This window comes from Narcine bancroftii, chromosome 2 (genome assembly GCF_036971445.1).
Source record: "Narcine bancroftii isolate sNarBan1 chromosome 2, sNarBan1.hap1, whole genome shotgun sequence".
Classification (NCBI taxonomy): Eukaryota; Metazoa; Chordata; class Chondrichthyes; order Torpediniformes; family Narcinidae; genus Narcine; species Narcine bancroftii.
In genome coordinates, this window is record NC_091470.1 from 248,410,699 (window position 1) to 248,433,743 (window position 23,045).

General features: G+C 40.5%; 1 protein-coding gene across 3 annotated transcripts in view; it reads right to left on the reverse strand.

The window, feature by feature from the left end:
- Window positions 1-823: 823 nt before the first annotated feature.
- The window catches only part of znf516 (zinc finger protein 516), a 283,926-nt gene continuing 261,704 nt past the window's right edge, over window positions 824-23,045 (reverse strand). The window contains exons 17-18 of one of the 3 annotated variants that reach the window (XR_011352119.1): window positions 2,309-2,567; window positions 824-973 (exon numbers count right to left, since the gene is read on the reverse strand). Coding sequence is in view for 1 of the 3 variants with exons in the window: in XM_069920788.1 (XP_069776889.1) it covers window positions 930-973 (44 nt within the window). In the remaining 2 variants the exon portion in view is untranslated. Of the gene's footprint in view, window positions 974-2,308; window positions 2,568-6,405; window positions 6,556-23,045 lie in introns of those variants that run through there. The other 2 variants (XR_011352120.1, XM_069920788.1) reach the window with 2 other exon arrangements.

Below are 23,045 nucleotides of genomic sequence, written 5' to 3' on the forward strand. Positions count from 1 at the left end.
CTCCTTTAAAACATATCTATATACAATATAACAATCTATCGCACTCCTTACAGAGAGTGCCCGATTCAAACCCTGTTTGCTTATGCTATAACAATGTTGTGCAAATTGTGCCACCCTGCTACAGTAACCATGCCGACCCTACAAGACCACACAAGAATGCAAGGAGCAGGAAAGGACCATCAGGCCTGTCCCATCATTTAATATGGTCATGGTTTTTTTTTAATGGCGAGAAATGAATTTAATTAGAAAAAATGAAAATCTCAGGCACGAAGAGGGGGTGATGGACATTGACAGATTCTACACATGCAGGGACACAGCACACATTTCAGGCAGTAACATCAATCATTTTCCCGGAATCCCATGAACAGTGACGGGGGTGGGAAAGACCAACAGAGAGCTGAGAAAATCGATCAGATTGCAATACGATCAAACTTTGATAGAAGCACGATACCCCAAGCATGTGTACACACGAGGGAGGGAGGGAGGGGTGACGATTCTCATCCTCTCTGCCAGGAACAGAGCCTTGGCTCTTTAACATTCTGTCGCTTCACCTTTCTCACCTTGATGGAGGAGGTGCTGGGCAGTGGGAACACCGCTATCAGAGCGGCTCCTTTTCTTCTGGTTGAACTTGCATCTGCATTTGGCAGCCAGGAGGATGACCATCCCAATGAGGCAAAGACAAGCCGCTGCCACCAGTCCAATTACACGCAGCCGATAGTAATCGTAAGTGAAGCGAGCCTCATATGTTGCTGGGTCCTGATGAACGGCCCGGACGCCAACCACGGCTGCCAGCAGAACCAATACCCCGCTTAACTCTCCCCACATTTTGCCGGTCAAAGGAACTTGGTCCAGTCAACGAGCGAGGCGATGGGCCGAAGGCTCTCGGCAGCAGGGCAGAGTAATATGGTCATGGTTGATCAATGCTGGCCTCAGCCATTTTGTGCCATTTTTCCAAAATGCTTTATTCCACAATCTGTAAAATAGTTAATAATTTTTAAATATTGCCTAATGATCCTGCTTTCACCGCCCACTAGGGCAGAGAATTCCAGATATTCAACACCGTCTGCGAGGAGAAAGTTCGACAGTTTTAAATGATCTGCCACTTATCCTGTAGTCCTTTTATTTGTGATTCTCCCACTAATAAAACCATCCCAACATCAACCCTGTCAAGCCCTTAGGGTTTGTACACTTATATGTTAGTGAGTTTGTGGAAGTAGTTTCTTGCCATCTTTCCTCTGATAACTTATTTCTGGATCAGAGGTAAACATTTCCCTGCAAGATCCTAAACCCCTCCACCTCCCCTGAGGTCGGTGTTCCACAATGAACAGCCCTGACTTCTTCAATCTCTCAACACAATTAAAGTTTAACAGACCCAATTCCATTCTATTCTAATAAAGGTTTGATTTCCTGTGTGGAGATCAGGGACTGAAGATGAGCCCAACACTCATTTTTTGAGGCCTAACCAGTAATTAATGAAGTATTCGTGGAATATGAATTATACAGAGCCTTTAAAATAGTAATACATCTTCTGTGCTTCACTTATTTCCTTTGGAACTCTGCCTCAATATAGAAGGATCTTCTCAGACTTCTTGACATCACATTCATCTGTCTCCAACAATTTGTGCGCAAGAGCTAGCAGATCTCTTTCCTGCACTCACTGGTTATTTTATTCTATCATTCTTGATATCAATATAAAGTGTGTCCCAACAGATAGCAAGAGAAGCCACCTTGAAACCATGTGCCACATGACATAGACCAGGGGTGTCAAACTCAAATTCACGGAGGGGCAAAATTAAAAACTTGGACTAAGTCGAGGGCCCAACTAAATATTTATTGAAAATTTTCAACATCTGCATGTTTTCTCTTCTTTCAACATATGTAATGTTAAACTTTTTCTTATTAAAATAAATGTTTAATAATAGTTTTGGATAAACTCTTTCCAGAAGCATTAACAAATGAGAAATAAAATATTTAATAAATAATATTTCTCTATAGAGGATTTGTCAAATGTTGCTAGTGTGCTGTCGAATAGTAAAATCTGAGGGCTATTGAGAATGTGGAAGAATTACATGATTCCTGAAACAATCAAATGGGTGACTGATTGTGGGCATGAACTCTAGCAGGGTTATTTGCCATGCCCTTTTTCCATTGGTACAGATATCCTTTGATTTACACACTTTTCAAGTTTTATGCCTAATGAGCTTGTATCCAGGTGCAGGACCATTTTTAACCAGGAATATATTTATCACTGTAACATGAAAATATTGGAAGATCGTTTTATCCTGAGATTAAAGTTCATAATACTTACTCAGGCCTGTGTGCGGGAGGGCGGGGTTCGCAGGCGATCGGGTTGGACAACGACAGTGCGGGGGCATCGGCTCTCGCTGCAGGGCAGCATCTCGGCGGATCAGCGGCCCCGTCACCGTGAGTCGCGGGTCGGCCTGCGGCAGGGAGTGGGCAACGGTCCTGGCGAGGTCAGGCCCGAGGCTTCCGGTTCCGGGCGCTGGGAAGCGGCCTTGGCTTCCCGACACCGGCCAGGCCCCAAAACCAGAGTCCACGGTGAGACCCTGCAATGTAAACAGAGGAGGTGGGGGCGATTAGCGGGCTGACGCCAATGCATTCTGGGATTTGTTGTATTACTGTGCATGCGCTATACTGGCACGGCGGCTAGCGGGCCACCTCTAATACATTTTTGAAATGATCTTGCGGGCCAAATATAATTATATCGGGCCAGAGTTTGACGTGTGACATAGACGATAGCAAAATCATGTTATAGTGAAACAGAATACTGTGAGGCCAAGTCACGGTCAGGTACTGATGTTGTGCGGTCATCATTTGCTATTACCTCTGGTCTGAATCTTGTCAGATAATAAGTTTGTTGCAAAGAGTAGGTGTGGGCTTTCCTGTGTATAGAAGATTAAAGTTCGTTCCAATCATAAGAGAGAAGCTGCATGCAGGACATAGTACAAGTATTACAGTCAGATTTATTTTTGTAGTTATGAGCAGGATGAGGTCCGTGGATCCGTAAATGAAGGTAAGGGCTATAAATGTATCTTTTGTCAGCAATACAAAATCCTGATTTTAACTTTAGGAGTCAAGCACAGATTTCAAACCTCTGGCTAAATATATTGCATGGCATTATGAACCTACATTTCACACTCTTGGAATATCCCAAAGTCCTCTGACAGCTTGGTTCTTCCCAAGTGTTTCATTGATGTTAGTTTTGACATGGTGGGGTTTGAACTGCAACCACAGAGTCATAGAGGCTAACAGCAGAGAAACAGGCCAACATTGACTGTCAGGCATCATTTTAATTAAACTTACCAAAAAGCCACTTCATTCTTCTCACATTCCCATCAGCTCTTGCCTAAATTCTATCACCATCTACACAATAGGGTCAATTTACAGTGGTCATTTAACCTACCTATCTGCACATCTTTGGGATGTGGGAGCCAGTCACAAGAAGAAACTCCACCAAGACAGCACTAGAAATCGTGATTGCACCCAGGTCCCTGCTATTGTTCTTCTCCTCTATGAAGATATTTGACAACAAACCCACATCAGTTGAATTGTCTGACATGCAAATCCACTGTTCTCACCTATTTACTGCCAAGGTAGTGGACTTCATGTTAAGACAATTAGGGTCAGAATGTAGCCTTTCAGAGTTCTACACTGTAGGCATCTGTGGTAAGGTACCCAGCATTGATGGTCCTGACATCATAGCATATACTAAATTTAAATTATCTACAGATCTAAAATACATGTTGCTTAAATGGAAAAGCTGCAAACTTTCCTTCCATGTTAAGAATATAAGTAAACACCATACAAGCTATTAAGTTATTATGAAGCATAACTGAGGGCAAGGCAGTTGATGTTATATGGATTTTAGTAAAGTGTTTGATAAGATCCCATGTGGTAGATTGGTATGGAAGATTAGGGCATATAAGATAGGAGGCAAATGGATGAAATATGCCTGAGAGATTGGAGTCAGAGTGGATGTTGTCAGCATTTTCTTTTGTTAGACTGGAGGGCCATGACCAATGGAGGGTTTCAGGGTTCTGGGATCCTTGCTTTCTATAATACAGAAATGATTTGGACAAGGATATTGTGGCCAGGCGAGTGAGTTTGTTGATGATACAAAAATATCTGCAATGGTAGACAGTGGAAAAAATTATCTAGGTTTTCAAAGGGATTTTGACCAGATGGGAAACTGGGCTAAGGAATGGCAGATAAAGTTCAACTCAAAAATGCGACTTTCTGCTTTTGAGTAAATCAAAACAAAGCAGGACTGACTCTGTTAATGGCAGGACCCTAAAGAATGTTACGGAACTGAGAGACTGAGGCATGCGGGTACACAACTCTTTAAATATGGCAGCACAGGTGGAAAGAGTAATGAAGAGAACATTTGGAATGTTTGCTACCATCAGTCAGGGCATTGAATACAAAGATTGAGATATCATGTTGAAATTGCACAAGACATTATTGAAGCTGCACTCGAAATACTATGTACAGTTTTGAGCAACTAGCTATGCGAAGGATATTATGAAGGTGAAAAGGGTACAGAAGGGGATTATGAAGTTATTGCCAAGGTTAAAGAAGTTGAATTATTGTGAGAGACTGTTAAAAACTAGGCCTGGTTTCCTTAGAATGGAGGAGGAGATCTTATTGAGATCAATAAGATCATGAGGTGCATTGATAGGTGAATAGTGACAATATGTGTCCTAGAGCAGGAGAATCTAAGATGAAGGGGCATGACTGTAAGGTGAGGGGAGAGGAATTTAGAAGGGGGGGGTGAGAGGACAGTTCATCAGTTACAGTAGTAGAGGTAGATACATTTACTTCCTTATCTAACTACATGGATGGGAAGAGATTGAAGGAAGTGGGCAAGTGGGACTATGTCAGGAGGGCATCTTGTTTGGCACAGACAACCCTGGCCTGCCTGTGGATCTATTCCATGCTATAAGGCTCTATGAAAGTCAGTGTAGAGACATTTATCGGTTAACTGGATCATTATGAAATGATTTGTATGATTTATTATGGTTTATTTCACAGAGGGATAAAGGAATGGGAAGAATTATTCAAGAAAATAATGATTCTTGATTTGTGCTTCTATTGAATGCAGTTTGGATTGGGCAATGGAAGGAAAACAATGCTGGGGCCATTTTGACCTTCACACCATTGATCTTTGGCTGAGAAGCTTCTTAAAACAACTGGTATAGATTAATCGTGTATTGATTGCCTAATCTCTGCTCCAGAAACATAGAAGCGCTGAGATTATGAACTGCCCCATTTGAAAGGAGGAAAGGTTAACAAGAATACTCTTTTGTCAAGTCCCAAGCCCTCAAATCACTGATTTTCCCAGCAGTAAATTCTTCAAAATTTTGGCAAGGATAATACCAGCACTAGAATGACCCTTTTATATTATTTTCTTGCTTGGGTTATGCTGATTTCATATTTATTGTAATATGTAATTCTAATGTCAATGACATGCCCATTTATGATGCCTAAAAGACTGTCCACCACCTACAAAGCACATTAGGATTCTGATGGAACACAATGCACTTGCCTGGATAAGTACAGCTCTAATATCTCGAAAGAGCAGCCTGCTTGATTGGTCACCCATCCACCACCCTGAACGTGCATTCCCTCTGCCACCAGTGAACAGTGGCTGTAGCGTGTTATCATCTACCAAATACATTGTACTTATTCACCCAGGCTTCTTTGACAACATCCCCAGAACCTATGACCTCTACCACCAAGGAGAAGAGAAGCAGGAAGCACATGAAAACATTGAGGTGACAGTTGTTGTCCAGACTCCAAGCCACTAGAACTTCTATCTCCCTTCTACATCCTGACTCGTCATTGTTAGAGAATGGAGCTGTCATCTGCAAATTTATAGATAGAGTTGGAGCAGTATTTGCTTTCCTTTCCAAGCAACACATCATTTTGAATCAATCATTTATCATTGTTACTTCATAATTACTGGGCCTAAATCCTGCAACATCTTTCTCAATAGAACAATAGGAATACCTTTACCACACAGACTGCACAGTCCAAGAAAGCAGCTCACCACACCCGCTTGAAACAATTTAAAATGGACAAAAAAAATGTTGATTTTGCTGAAATTACCTATATTCCATACTTGAATAAAAAAATCTGAATAAAAATGTGAGTAAAGCTAATGATAAAAGAAAAATATAACATGGGTCTAAATTTAAAGTGTATTTTTTTTTAAATCAGAAATTATAGTTGATGATTTTACTCTGAGGCAAAGCACTCTTTGCAAATACAGTAAAACCCTATGGGGATTGGTAAATACTGGACAAGTCTATTTTCCGGTAGCTTGAGATTGCATGGTTGCACGATTGACAAACTAACAGCGAGGGGTGCCAATTTTAAACTTACGTATATTTTATCTCTTTATATTCCTCTTTTTTTTTTTGCCAGTGCTTGCGGCTGCTGGTTGCTTGAATTCCAGATAATAGCGGTTTTATTGTATTTTTTAAATGAAAATCTTGCAATCAATTTCAATTAGATCCGCCTTTTGAAGACTACCTATTTTAAAAAAAATACAATTGTCAATGATGTAAAAGGTTGAATATTTATTTTGCCAAATGCATTTATATTTATTTAAAAACTATGATAGGTAGTTTTCAAAAGGCAAATACATTCCCCAAGATATGTAGTAACACTTCTGGGGTAAGATTGCTGCTACTGAACACCACCTACTGGATCTGACGTGTCAATGCAGCTGTAAAAAAATAAAATAAAAAAAATGCAGTTTTATTTTAAACGGTGGCAGCTGCTCTGCAATTATTTCTCAAATAACAGCCCCTGAAATTACTTACAAGGGAAACATTACATTTCTTGTAAAGTATTTCCAGGATGAGATCATTTCATTGATTTTTTTTTTGTGCATTGTTTCTGCATTGATCTTGTGCATTCTGCAGTCATTGAATTGTATTAACCAAACATAAATGAGAACAGGATACAAAAATCAAAAAAATACTTGTGAATGGTTTTCTTTAATAGTTGATTGGGATTGAGTTATCTGAATAAGAAACCAGAAGATTTAAACTTTGAATAATGGTTCCTTTGCTGACCAAGAACTTGCCAATTGGCTTAGTCCTCGAAGTATTTGTTGGCTAAACAAAGATAAACCATGGAAGAGAGAGTTTGATCCAAATACGGATCCCGCCAATATTCCTGGCATTATAAACAAATAATCAATCAATCTTTAGTCACTCTATATATTTCTTAGTAAAGGAATTTTGTGGGTGGACACAGGCACAGAAACCATTTTGAAAGTTGAAATGCTTGCTTTGCCATTGTTGGCTAAAGCTGTGTAAACAGCCATAAAAACTGAAGTGATTCTTCATTGAAGCTAAGACAGTGGTCTTTGCTGAGAGATGGCATCTGTTCAAACAAGCAAGTTCTTGCTTGAATGACCTGCGCAGACAGGCCAGAGTCCTTTGCTCATGATTCATACTTTTGAAGTGGTTTGAAGAAACTTCAAAGACAGCAGTGAGGTCATATCATGTAATTTGGATGCTCCAGAAAAGGTGCATTTTAATATTTCACCAAGAAAATCTGAGGTCAGAAATGCAGTAGCCTCCAGTCAGAGAGGTACTGTTCGTGAAAGATACACAAAAATCAGTGGAAGGGAAAAGCCACTCACTTCAGCTGTCTCTTTGAAAAGAGGACAGTTTCACTGTGTCCATTTTCACATGGCCATTTCATGTAGCCCTTGCTGAGGTTTCTGAAATCATCGTGGAAAAAACATAAGTTCTGAAACCTCCATGAGAGAGAGGTAAATCATTCGTATGAGGAATCAATAAGCTGAAAACAACTCTAAAAGAATTTTGAGTTTTCAGAAGTCTGAGACCTCACATTTACTCCATAATTACTGTTGAGCAACAATTTAAAGAATCTCATTTTCAACACAAAATTGACGGAACTTTAAAAGTTGATTTTTTTTTACAATTGTCCCTAAACTATAATGGTTTTGGGACCCCCCGCCCGCCCCCCCCCCCCCCGCCCCCGCCCCCCCCCCCCCCCCCCACCCCCCACCCCCCCCCCGCCCCCCCCCCCCCCCCCCACCCCCCACCCCCCCCCCCGCCCGCCCCCCACCCCCCCCCCCGCCCGCCCCCCCCCCCGCCCCCGCCCCCCCCCCCACCCCCCACCCCCCCCCCCGCGCCCCCCCCCCCCCCAACCCACTTTTCAATCTTCTTCAGCATGATGCTGAACCAAGCCATGAAAGACCCCAACAATGAAGATGCTGTTTACATCCGGTACCGCACGGATGGCAGTCTCTTCAATCTGAGGCACCTGCAAGCTCACACCAAGACACAAGAGCAACTTGTCCGTGAACTACTCTTTGCAGACGATGCCACTTTAGTTGCCCATTCAGAGCCAGCTCTTCAGCGCTTGACGTCCTGTTTTGCGGAAACTGCCAAAATGTTTGGCCTGGAAGTCAGCCTGAAGAAAACTGAGGTTCTCCATCAGCCAGCTCCCCACCATGACTACCAGCCCCCCCACATCTCCATCGGGCACACAAAACTCAAAACGGTCAACCAGTTTACCTATCTCGGCTGCACCATTTCATCGGATGCAAGGATCGACAACGAGATAGACAACAGACTCGCCAAGGCAAATAGCGCCTTTGGAAGACTACACAAAAGAGTCTGGAAAACAACCAACTGAAAAACCTCACAAAGATTAGCGTATACAGAGCCGTGGTCATACTCACACTCCTGTTCAGCTCCGAATCATGGATCCTCTACCGGCATCACCTACGGCTCTTAGAACGCTTCCACCAGCGTTGTCTCCGCTCCATCCTCAACATTCATTGGAGCGACTTCATCACCAACATCGAAGTACTCGAGATGGCAGAGGCCAACAGCATCGAATCCACACTGCTGAAGATCCAACTGCGCTGGGTAGGTCACGTCTCCAGAATGGAGGACCATCGCCTTCCCAAGATCATGTTATATGGCGAGCTCTCCACTGGCCACCGAGACAGAGGTGCACCAAAGAAGAGGTACAAGGACTGCCTAAAGAAATCTCTTGGTGCCTGCCACATTGACCACCGCCAGTGGGCTGATAGCGCCTCAAATCGTGCAGCTTGGCGCCTCACAGTTCTGCGGGCAGCAACCTCTTTTGAAGAAGACCGCAGAGCCCACCTCACTGACAAAAGAGGAAAAACCCAACACCCAACCCCAACCAACCAATTTTCCCTTGCAACCGTGTCTGCCTGTCCCGCATCGGACTTGTCAGCCACAAACAAGCCTGCAACTGACGTGGACATTACCCCTCCATAAATCTTCGTCCGCGAAGCCCAGCCAAAGAGAAGAGGGATAATGATTAAGTGTTCCAAAATTTTCCCCACTTTCACTTTAGCCACTTACCCTGCCTTATTTTCAATAAAGCCATTGACATGGTGCTGAGAAAAGTCCAGGACACACTTAACAAATTTCACTGTACTCAAGCTCTGAAAACTAAGGCAATCTCAGTCAATAGTAGAGTGTTAAAAACTACCCTGTTATTCTTACAGCTATCTGTGATCTCATTACATATTTGATCTTCTCTCAAAAGGTTGTGAATCTTTTACTCCAGAGGGTTTGAGTTTGCTCTGTCAATAAGTGTATTCAAGGCTGAGGCAGGTACTTTTTTTTGGATTATAATGGAATCAAAAGTCATGGGGAACATGAAGTAGAGTTGAAGCAAGGTCAGTTCTGCCAAGATCTGACAGAATAGCAAAGCAGCCCCAGTGGACTTTAATGCTGTCTCCTGCTTCCATTTCTTGTGTTCTTATGAAATGCAATCACTGTTTAGTTTAGGAAGTGTATAACTCATATCAGATATGTGGAAGTTCATAGGAACTTCCTGAGACACACAAGTCAGTTAATAGGAGATTCCTGATGCATAAATTATTTTTATTTTATTGCATTGATCGATTGAAAATGATCAAGCTCTCAAGGTTGTTACTTTTTATACAGTATATACTGTAAATATCTTTTGGCTTTTTGTGTACAACTTGTCTGATGCTTTTAAGATCAGATAGTTATATTATTCTTCAAGGTCCTGTATTTTGTTGCCTTTTGCTAAGTGCCAAAGTATTTTAATAGCTTCTAACTACAGTAGAGTTCACTCCCCATTCTCAACATAATCAAAGATCAGTCACACTGCTCATGTTTAAGTTGTAAAAAACCTGCATATTATTCTTGTAATGCATGTAAATACACATCATTTATGTATGACGTGCGCACGAGCAGTGTAATCAGCAAGGAATAGAAAATATGTGTGTTGTCGTAGTTAGGCTAGGAATACATTAAGGCATTTCCAAAGCTTCAGGATGGTACATTGCCTCTCTGGTGTTAGGGTCAAGGATGCCTCAGGGGACATTTAGCTGAGTCACTGAACAAGGAGTTCAAAGAGAAAGAAACAAGGATAGAACTGAAAGAGCATGGCAAGAGGAAGAAGAAATAAATGGAAAATAGTTCATCTAAGGGAAGGTGGTAAGAGAACACAATTAGGAGGAGATCCAATTGCACATAGCTCCTGAAACAAAATCAATGAACCTAATACTACACATTGATATAATTTCAAGATCCAGCAAAAGAGGATTAAATAAAGTGAAAATAAATTATGAAGGCAAATGAGGAAACCATATAAAACCCACCAATAAGAATTCATTTTGTGTCTGTGCAGTAGTGAGTATATTTAGTTTATTTGGCCAATTGCTGATGAATAATGAATTAAATCTCTTTGCGTGTATTGCTTTCTCCTTTATTCTTGATGTAAATTGAAATGTGCTAAGTGTTCTTTTACTGGAAATATGAATGTCTACATTTTGCCATATATATCTGAACATGGTATTTGTTAGACTGTGAGCACCTGTCATTATATACGCGAGTCCAGGTTTATTTATTTATGTTCACTGAATTTGCAAGAACACAACTATTTGCACAAGTCCCCATCAAATTTGAATACTACCCAAGGCTCCAGGCATTCTTTCCATATGAGACAACTTAGTTGTGTCTCTTTCAGTGAAAAGAAATTACCACATACATTGCTCACACTAATTTCTCCTCTGCCTCTCTGTGGAATGCCTTCATCCAGTTTGTTAACAAGGCCTTCAGTTTCCAAAATACTGCAACTAATTCTTCACCACATTTCCAATGCCTATAGGTGACCTCTTGCGTTGTTCTGTAGCTTGAGGAACAACACCTCAAATTCAACAATTTAAGCAAATCAAAATTGAGTTCAACATCTTTCATTGGTCAGAGGTCTCAGGGAATAGTATTAAGTACAGTCAGGATTACTAGAGTGAAAGTGCTTAGTAAGCTGAATGGGCTAAAGGCAGATAAAGTCTCCCGAATGAGGTGCACCCACAGATTCTGAAGGAGGTGGCTTTAGAGATGGTGGAGGCGTTGGAAACAATTTTCCAGAAATTAATAGATTCTGGCATGGTTCTAGTGGATTGGAAGGCTGCAAATGTAATTTTGCTGATTAAGAAAGGAGAGGGGAAGAAAAAAATGAAATTAAAGGCCTATTAGTCTGATGTCAGTAGTTGGAAAGTTATTGGAGTTGATCCTCTGGGCTGAGGTTATGAAATACCTTGATGTGCATGACATCATAGGTCCAAGCCAATGGTTTCTTGAAGGGAAAATCCTTCCTGACCAACCTAAAGGAATTGTTTGAGGAAATTTCAAGTAGGATGGACAAGGGAGAGGCTGTGGATGTTGTGTATTTGGATTTTAAAAAGGCCTTTGATAAGGTGCCACATAAGAGGCTGTTTAATAAGGTAAGTGCCCGTGGAATTACAGAAAAGATATTAGATTTGGGGGAGCAAATGGGCGGAAAGCAAAGGGTGGGAATAAAGGGGTCCTGTTCTGGTTGGTTGCCAGTTATTTGTGGTGTTCTGCAGGGGTCGGTGTTGGGGCCACTTCTTTTTACATATTAATGATTTAGATTATGGATTGAATAGTTTTGTGGTGAAGTTTGCAGATGACACCAAAATGGGTGGTAGAGTAGGAAGTGCTGAAGAAACCAAAAGGTTGCAGAAAGACTTGGACAGCTCTTGGACAAAAGGTGGGCAAAGAAATAGCTGATGAGATACAATGTTGAGAAACGTACAGTTGAAAATTTTGGAAGATGAAACAATTAGCGGATTATTATTTGGATGGGGAGAACATTCAAAATTTGGAAGAGCAAAGGGCCTTTGGGGTCCTCATGCAGGATAACCACCAGGTTGGATCGGCAGTAAAGAAAGTAAACGCTATGTGGGGAATAGTGTGCAAGGGTAAAGAGGTGTTGATGAGGCTCTATGGGGCACTAGTGAGACCTCATTTGGAGAAATGTGTGCAGTTTTGGGCCCCTTATCTTAGAAGGGATGTAATAATGTTGAAGAGAGTTCAGAGAAGATTTAAGAGGATGATTCCAAAAATGCAAGGGCTAACATATGAGGAACCTTTAGCAGTTCTTGGACTGTACTAATTGAAGTATAGAAGAATGAGAGGGGATCTCACAGAAACATTTTGAATACTAAAATGATTGAACAGAGTAGATGTGAATAAGATGTTTCCCTTGGTGGGTGAATCCAGGACAAGAAGGCAGTCTTAGAATTAGAGGGTACCCATTTAAAACAGAGATGAGGAGAAATTTATTTAGCTAGAGGGTTGTGGATTTGTGGAATTCATTGCCACATACAGCTGTGGAGGCTTGATAATTTGGGGGAGTTTAAGGAGGAGATTGATAGGTATAGGTATCTAATTCGTCAGGATATCAAGGAATATGGGGTAAGGCCAGAAATTGGAACCAGATGTGAGAATAGTTTAGCTCAGGGTGGATTTGTGGAGATGACTCAATGGGTCAAATGGCCTACTTCTGTTACTTTATCTTGTGATCTTGTGATTGGTCATTCTGCTATTCCCATTTCCCTTCTCTCTGGGCCACTTCATTGTTACAAATTGCCAATTTTCCCCCGACCTTTTTGACTGAGCAATGTATTGCCTTTCCTTCATTATAGCTAAGTCTAAATATTGGAATTTCTACTCAACAGTATTGTGGGAGTGTTTTCACCACATACAAACCACAGAAGTGAAAAAAAGTACCTCACCACCATCTTCTCATGGGCTATCAAGGATGGGCAATAAATGCTGATTTTTGCTTCTCAGCCTTTTGGCTATGATCAAGTGTAGTCCTTATAAGAACTGATTAACTGGATCTGTGAGGAGAAAGGAGCTATAGTGGCAGCACAGAGGAAGATGGAAGAGGAAAACATCTGAGAGGATGCTTGGGAGCTGGAGATCACCTGGTGGGAGTTGGCCTGCTGACACAGGGGTGGATCCTTGCAGATTGGAGGACCAATCTAACACCCTTTCCAGCTGTAAGCCCACCTCCACCAGTTCCACAAGGATGGCTGCAACAGGAAACCCTTCTTCAGCAGCTCTCAGAATCCGAACTCTGACAGAGTGGCAGAGAAGGAACTTAGCAAGAGATTGCCGTATTCCCAGGACCTCTTCGATCGTAAGTTCCTGATAGAGTGCCTCAAATTTGAGGCGAAGGACATCTACTACCTCCAGAATGTTGTAAACAACAGTCACTTCAATGTGATATTCAAGAACAAGGCTGGATGACAGAGGTTGCTTTGGGAGTTCCAAGAGAAGGGGAATGGGACTTCAAGGTGCAGTCACTCTTCACCCTTCTGACACAGAAGGAATGAGTGATAACAGTGGACACGTTTAACATACATGTGGCAATCATGGATATGCTCTCGGTCCTTGGTCACTACATCGAGGGGACAGGGACTTGTATGGACGTCAAAGACATGTTTGGAAACTGGACAAGTAAATGATAAGTGAAAGTGAAGCTGAGAGAGGACAGTAAATGGGCCAACATTCACCTCCCCTCAGTATTTACCATTGGAGGGAATCATGAGTATTTGGTCAATTCCAAAGTATGCAGAAATTGCAACAAACCAGGACATGTGGCGGTCAAATGCAGCTTGGTCATCTGCAAAAACTGCAAAAAGACTACCAGATGCGGAGAAAGCAAATACTGCAACATGCGTGGGAACCAGGTCACAACAAGGTGCCATAATGGTGATAATAGGGTATTAAGAGAACAATGTAAAACGCACAATGATGAGGTATGTATCGATATGATTGACACTATGAATGTAAAGTCTTGAACAGGTTTTCTTGATTTGTACATAATTTATTTTAAATAAAGTATATTTTTGGAACAAATGCTGATTTTCCCAATGAAATTCAAAATCTGAAACAAATACAGAAAATGCTTAAAAAACCCAAAAGGTCAGGTAGCATGTGTGGAAAGAGAAACTGTGCCATGACAGACAATCTCTTTCTTCTACCTATCAGTCTCACCTTCTTTTCTCATGAAAATAAACTTTCACCTTTCTCTTTGCCCATTCTGACAAAGAATCGCAGACCCAAACCATTGTCTGCTTTTTTTTGCCGACAGATGGTTCCTGATGTGCTGAGTATTTTCAATAATTTTTGTTTTTGTTTCTGGCTTTACTAATGACACCCAATGCTCAAAAATGATAAGATAAAAAAAAATTCTCCTTTTATCTTGCCCTGGTATCTCTTTCTGTAATCGAATCTCCTCATCTTTTTATTATATCATGGATGTTTTCTTTGCGTAGAGGTAATAATATGCTGGGACCTGATTATTTCCAGTTTAATGCACAGGGGAATTGTTTGGAACTCAAGAGAATCCCTTGACAAACATGTGGGGATGCTGTAGGTGAGAGTGGACAAGACAAATTATACCTACACATTTGGTGGGAAGTTAGATATGGAAGTTCAGGAGAAAGGAAGAGATTTAGATGAGATAAGTAGGCCAAATAATTTGTCAGATCTAAACACCAACTAGGATAGGTAGGCCAAATAACTTGATTCTAGCTTTACTGATGTATAAAGTTTACACATTATACTATAAGGTTTATAAAAGCACAGTACAATGCTTTTGTTCAATATGGCCCAGTTATCAGGTTAGGGAGGATAAATGTTATTATGCTTAAAGGGGAAATCCTACTTACATTTGGACTTACAAAGAATATATAATTCTTTGAACAAATTGTAGTATTCCTGCGCATTTTTGTGACCTTCTCAATTTTGTCAATGCTTTGAGATTACCAGATATGTAGAAATGATCTCAGCGCCAATTGGACATCAGTTATTCTAGAAACAACCTCGGCTTATTTATCTGATGTTTGAATTATGTGTCAACAGTCTGGCATGAGATGAGAATGGAAAGACCACTTGGATTGCTGAGGTGGCAGAAATGATTGAAGTGCAAGAACAAGGTCAAATCACGGCCTTCATATTTCTGACATGGACCATTCAATCCGACTTTATATACAAATTTTCTCCTTCCCTCCTTCAACTAATCCTAACCATTTACTCCCTTTTCCATCCTGTGATATCCAAGCAACCCTGAAACTTATCTGAGCTAATGTCAGATCATCAAATTATTACTTCATTTTTTTTTGTTTGCATTAATTAGGTTAAATTCTTGGTTAATCATTATACATTTTCATTTGAAACTAATTGAGCTAATGTATCAATGCATTAAAATGATTAGTTTCAGCAAAATAAATTTCTCATTAATTTCCACAAGGAATAAGGATGTGGTTATGGATTGAAAATTAGTGCAGGGAGGAGAAAGGAATGATCATGGCAGCTGGTAACATTAATGCCTCAATGAAAATAGAAGTAGGAACACACCATAAATCCCCTGGAGCAAACATCGGGAAGATGGTGCATTCGAAAAAGAAGCACAAAGAAGCCATCCGAGAGGGAAATGTGGACCTCTCACATCCAAAACAAAACTACTTCTCCTGTTGGCATCTCAACAACTTCTTTTGGTCATAAAACTGCAATTTCACCAAAGCATTAGAAGAATGACTTGAGACCTCTATGATGAGCTGTTTCAGAAGACATCTACCTACAGCCTTGGCTATATGCAGAGAAAATTAATCTTTGAAGAGCCCAGGACATCACAAGCACATCTGAGCACATCTACAGGGAATGTTGCCATTGTAGAGCAGCAGCATTCATCAAAGACCTACACCATCCAGCACACCCTTGTTTTCACTGCTGCCATCAGGAAAGAGGTATAGGTGCCTCAAGACTTGCCCCACCAGGTTCAGGAACAGTTGCTATCGCTCCACCATCAGACTTCTCAACAACAAACTCAATCAGGGACTCATTTAAGAACTCTTACTTCTGCACTTTATTGATTTATATATTTTTTCTCTCTATTGCACAAGCGATTTATTTACATTTCTTTATTTGTTTACATGTGTACATTGAGTACAGTTTTTCCACTACCAATAAGTGGTAATTCTGCCTCACCTACAGGAAAGGAATAACAGGGTTATATGTGATGTCATTTATGACGGAGATGACAGTGGAGATTTGAGATCTTCCACCTTCCATGACTGTCCTAGAGTCTAAATATTGTACTAGAGGGAGTTAAGATCTTCAATTTGAAAACAAGCAGAACAGTTCTGTTACCTAGGACTGTCACACATTCAGCTTCATTTGTACATCTCAGTGCTTTTCTTCACTCAAACTGCCGCAGTGGAAGATCTCAAACCTCCACTGTGAGTGACAGCTTCTGTCACCTTGGTAGCAAATTATTCACAGGGGAGACATTTCCATATTTAAGAATTTTGTTTCTATTAAGTTGAGACAGTTCCAATCTTTTTGATATTACAGGCAGTCCACTTCTTCTGGTGTTCTACAAACTTTGCAATCAGTCATTTCCAATCCTGTGTAGCCTTTAATATTGATGTTCATGGAACTCTGAACCATTTCTTTTGATTCCTTCTCCCTCTCATCATCATCAAACTTCCTCTTAATTGTTTAATACGTGTTTAAAATGTCCAGAAATACTGTCATCATGTTTAAGGGAATGGTCAGTAATTTGGACTGAATATATCCATTGTAGCCTGGTCTACTTCAATAGATAATTAGTTTTCTTTTTGAATACAGAAGTAGAGAGGTTATGCTTCAGTTATATTTGGTTTGGTGAGTCCAAATCTGGAGTCATAGGTCTATTGTTGGATTCCTTATTTAAGGAAGGATGGAAATAGATTGGTAGGAAGAGAAAAAGAGTTAGCATTTCAGGAAAATGCTCTTATGTCAGGTCTGGTGAAGGGTCTATGATCTAAATTGTTGACTCGGTTTCTCTTTCACAAATGCTGTCTGACTTGATGCTTCCAGCATTTTGTTTACATTCCAGATTTCCAGCATTGCTTTTTTTTAAAAAAAATAAAAAAGTTTAATTGGAAGAGGAGGTTTAGGAGGATGGAACTTAGATTTGGCAGATTGGTTATTGAATAAAAGTTTGACAGACTAGGCTTTTATAATGGAGCTTAGAAGAATGAGAGGAAATTTGACTGAAATACATAAAAATCTGAGTGGTCTTGATAGGGTGGATATCAAAAGGATATTTCATCTTGTGTATGGATTTACACAAAAATTTATTTAAAATTAAGGGGCACACATTAAGACAGACATGAGGTGATTATTTACAAGACCGTAACTCACTTTCTCAAAGGGTTCTGGAAGTAGAGGCTTTGAATATTTCCAAGAAAGGCTTATGTAGACTTGAGCAAAAGGCTGAAACACTATCACAGGCAATGATGACATTATGTGATATAGAGTTTATTTTCATATACTTAAGTACAATGTACAGATGCAATAACATTCTTAATTTGCTGCAGGCACACAGATAGTAAATTAAAATAATAGCACAAGTTATCTTAATGCATGATGAGATAGAAAAATAGATAAACATGGAAGGATAGATAAATAAATAGTAACCGTTGCAGTTAGTGCAAAAAGTAACAATGTTTCAAAAGTACAGGCAGATCTTTTGGTGGTTGTGTAGTAGTTTATGGTTAGGGTAGTTTGGGGAGGTTCGAGAGCCCAATAGTTTTTGGAAAAAAAAAATTGTAGACAAGAATGCGGAGTTGAAGTTGCAATTGGATGCAGAGTTGAAGTTGCCATGGAACAAGCGTGAAGGGCTGAGTGGCCTACATTCATTTCTAGTTTGAATGCTTGCATGCTCTTTTATAACTCTGTTGTATCAAGTTGGGCAGAGCTGTGATATCAATATCTGGCTTGACATTGAAACAAAGATGTAGAACAATTGAGCACTTTGGGTTTTAAAGGGAAAATAGCATTAAATTATACTCTTGGTCAATCTGGAGTTTATAATATATAATGTAACAATAACGAGCAATATGATACCACAAAGACCAATATAACCTGTTTAAGTTTATACCTGCTAAGTGGAAATTATATGGGTGTGTATTGTTATTGCAAGGGAAATTACTTTTCTTGATTTTTTTTTTTAAAATGTGAAGTTGCTTGATAGGTGAAGTAAATAACAATAAAAGTACTAAATGTAAGTGGGTAGTTTTGCAATCCATACACATGAAGCACATTTAAAGAGGCAAGTTAATGATCCCATCTTTTACCTCTTCAAATTCTAATCTGAATACTGTTTTTGGGCATTATTCATGTATTACTAGAGACTTGTCATTTTAAATGCCATTAAAACGTAGAACATTACGGCACAGTTCAAGCCATTCAGCCCTCAATGTTGTGCCGACCTACATATTCCTTCCAAAGAAAAAAGCAAACCCTTTCCACCTCATAACCGTATTTTTCTTTAATCTATAGAGTTGCTTAAATGCCCCCTAATGTTTCAACCCGGCAAGACATTGAAAAAGAGAAAAGGAGATCACCTTTGCCCATTGAGCCCTACAAAATTACTCTGTTTTAATGAGATCTCTCAAGCCTGCCCAAATCTGTGGAATACAGGCTCCACCTCTCATGTGGCAAACTCACCACATCATCTGTAGCAAGGAATTCCAGTTTTACTTAAGACAACAAATAAAAAATACTATACTTCAGGTGCAATTTCACCAAGGTCCTGTCTAATTTCAGTAAAGTCAAAGTTTGCCCTCAAATCCTCACAAGCAAGGCTGCCACACCATTCACCTTCCAAACCTTTGGACTCACCTGCACAATGATCCCTTTAAAATCAAAATTACCAAACCTGTTTTTCTGTTTTATGCACAAAAGTTGATGTCTTGATTCCGCAGATTAAGATTGTTTCCTCAGGTTCTCGTACACTTAAAAGGTGGGCAAAATCCCCTGAGGCCTCTTTACACCCAACTCCCTTCTCCAAACCCATTTAAGCTTGTATCAGCAACAAATCAGTCTCATGGTTCATAGATGGTGGACAGCTGGGGCCCAAGAACTAATTGCCATGATATCTCACTATTAACAGCTTGACAACTGAGAATAATTAATCACTGGTTCATCAATATGTTTAAGGGGCAAATGGTTGACATCAGTTCTTAATTCCCATGTAACTGAACTAAAGAAGCTGCACGGTTAGCGTAGTGGTAATTGCAACAGCGCTAGCGAGTGAGGATCGAATCTGGTGCTGTCTAAGGATTTGTATGTTCTCCCCATGTCTGCATGGGTTTCCTCTGGGCATTTCTGCTTCCTCCCACCATTCAAAATGTACCGGGTGTGTAGGTCAATTGGGTGTAATTGGGTGGCATGTGCTCGTGGACCATGCTTTGCAGTTTTTAAAAAATTGTTGACAAGCCATCCTTAAATGCATTTTTAAAACACCTTCTTTCTCTCCTAAACTTGTTCATTTGTGTTACACAGCATCTTTTGCATGCCACCTCTTTGGTTCATTGGTTTAGACAGAAGGTGCTGAGTCTCAAAGGCAGTAGGAACAAATCCCATTTTGGAGACCCAAACACAAAAGGTTATGTAATTTATTTTAGCTGTTATGAATTTTTCAGGATTTGGATGCCATAAGCAAAATGAGCATTTCTTGCCTATTGATAATTGTCCTAGGTGGTGTTGAGCTGTTTCCTCAAACTGCTGCAATTACCAGGAGCAGTGGCTTGCACGACAATTGCAGATGGCAGTTAAGAGTCAATCACTTTTGTCTTAGGTCTGGAGTCCCATTTAGTCCAGACCAGATTTTAAAAAGTAGACTTTTCTCCTTTCGAAAGTTATATGATTGGCTTTTACTGCAATCTAGCCATTTTGTAATCTTGACAATAAATTCCACTGCTCTATGGTGGCATTTGAAATCATGTTGGGTGACACACTAGTGTAGCAGTTATATATACCGCCAAGGACCCACGTTCAAATATGTGGCTGTTTCTAAAGAGTTTGGACACTCTCCCCATGTCTGTGTGGATTTCATCTGGATGCTCCAGTTTTCTCCCACATTCCAAAGATGTATATGATTAATAGGTTGGTTGGGTATAATTGGGAGACATGGATTTTATGAGACAGAAGGGCCTTCTACTGTACTGTATTGTCATAATTTAGAAAAAAAATAAAATTGCATGGATGGATTTGGGTGGCATGGGCTTGTGGGTGGAAAGGCCTGTTGCCATGCTGTATCTATACATTAAAATTAAATATCTCAAGTTTGTTATTTTAACCCTGCAGCACCATCTGTAAGGTTACAGGCAACTAATGCACTACTGGAGGGGCTGCCGTTTGGTTGAGCTTGTTAATTCTCTCTGAGGTGGACAAGGATGCCATTGAACAAACTCCACACAAACTTCTTTGTGAGATGTAACTGTGTGCAAATTCCCTGCTGCATTTCCTACACAGTTTGGCTATAAAATGCTTTGAAAGTAAGGCAATGCATAAATGCAATTACCGTAAATATTTGTGTATAATGCGTTCTGTGTATAATGCAACCCCCATTTTGAGGGGGAAAAAATTTTTACCCCTGTGTATAATACGACCTCCCCTCCCCTCACCCACCTAAGTCACGCTGACGTCCCTCTGCTCGCCTGCCCACCCGGCCTCCTGAGTTGTGCTTGTGTCTCTCCGCCCACCCGCCTGCCCAGCCTCCTGAGTTGTGCTGCCGGCTACCGCTCACCCGCCCGCCTGAGTCACACTGCTGACTACCGCTCGCCCGCCTGCCTGCAGAAAAAAAATTTTTAAATTTACTCTCGTGTATAATGTGACCCCTCTATTTTTGAGGGGAAAAAGGGGGGTGGGATTTTTTTTGCATTATACACGAATATTTACAGTACACACACACACACACACACACACACACACACACACACACACACACACACACACACACACCACAGCTAACGTGAGTGTATCTGTTGAAGCACAGGAATCCCTTGGTTTATTTAAGGATAAAATTTATGAACAGCATTTAGTGAGGTGAAATTTTGCAAATCAAAGAAATGGGCAAAAGGCAGCATAGATATTTTGGTACTATTCATTGCTATGGGTAGAAATGGTTTGGTCTTTGTTAAAGAGAAAAATGGATTCATAAATCAAAGACACACACCTAAATATTTGTAGATTGAAGAAATCAGACACAGAAAAAACACTGCAGGTGATTTATATATCCCTGGCTCCCTTCAATATCTCATTGGTAAAGAGACAGTAATCTGTGTATGTGGATATTGGTTGAGGAATAACTTTTATTGAGGGCACTAGAGAGACTTCTGCTGCCCTGCTACAAAATGTAAAAAGGGGTCTACAATATCTATACAAGACCTTGTCTTAACACCGTCCAGAAATTTAACCGTGCGGTAGTCCCACACTACTGCATTGGAGGATCAGTTGGGTGTTGGAGACATGAACCCAGAACTCTCTGGCTGGAGTGCTATCAAATGAAGCACACTCAGGGGAGAGGGTAACTTTCCTCCAATAAGCCATTAATTAAAATTCCCACAGTCAGAAGAAACGGGTCTCTGATGTGAAGAACAACAACAAAGACCTGGTCCTAATATCAATCATCTTACCACCTTTCCCAGCATGGAACCAATCTTGAGATCATTATTTTTTAACAAGTCTAATTGCTTCTGACATTTGTTTAATGGAGGATGGCCTAGGTTATAAATAATAGTTGGGAAAAAGGAATCAACTCCTGGTTCTGCTCTATTTCGGTGTAAATAAAGCATGCTATGAATAAATACCCTTTTCTTTAATTACTGCCATCTGTTTGGGAGAGAAGTTCTATTATACAGTTTAGGCAGTAAGAGATGATTTTATGCAGAAGCTTTGGAGACAGCTCTGTCCCTCTCTCTCTTTCACACACACACACACACACACACACACACACACACACACACACACACACACACACACACACACACACACACACACACACACACACACATAAGTTCAAGGCAGAATCTAATGAGTACCCGTGCACTTCATTGCTCAACTTTATATTTAAAGTCATTTAGGAATCATTGTAAATTAGCAAATTCAGTAAATGAAACTCTCTGGCAGGTCTTAATTGCAAAAGTGGGGAATGCCATTGGGATCCTCAGGCATCATCTCATTCACAAGCAGAAAGAGCAAAGGTACCAGATTTATTGAGCCATGACTGTTTATATCTTACTTGCAGAATTATAGAATTAGTGAAGTAGGGCATTTTTTTCATCTAATTTGTGTTGGCTCTTTTGTAGAAAATTCCAGTCAGTTGTATAGTCCCTGCTCTTGCAATGTAATCCAGCAAGTTTATTTCCTTAAGGCTATAAAAGAATTTTCACCCACCACTCATTATACCTAGGCAATAGGTTATAAATCACAACCCAATAAAGGATCTGGCCCAAAACATTGACTGTCCTTTTCTCTCCATGGATTCTGAGTCCCTCCAGCTTGTCACTGCTCCAGATTTCAACATCTGCACTTCCAGATCATAGTGACTTGTACATTTCTCATGCTAATCCGTTTAAATCTCAGATCCCCAACCACTGGCAGGTTTGCTGTCATAATCCTGGATTACTCTGATGTTTCCCCAGCAGGCTTGATTGGCGGAAAGAGAAAAACGGACAGCAAGTTAGAAAAACTTTGATGACTTGTCTGACTGACATCCTTTTATCAACAATATTACCTCAGAATGCTATGCTAGGGTCCTTGCATTCACAATGTTTCTGCCATCTATGCAGCTTGCACCAACTTCCCTAATGCTAT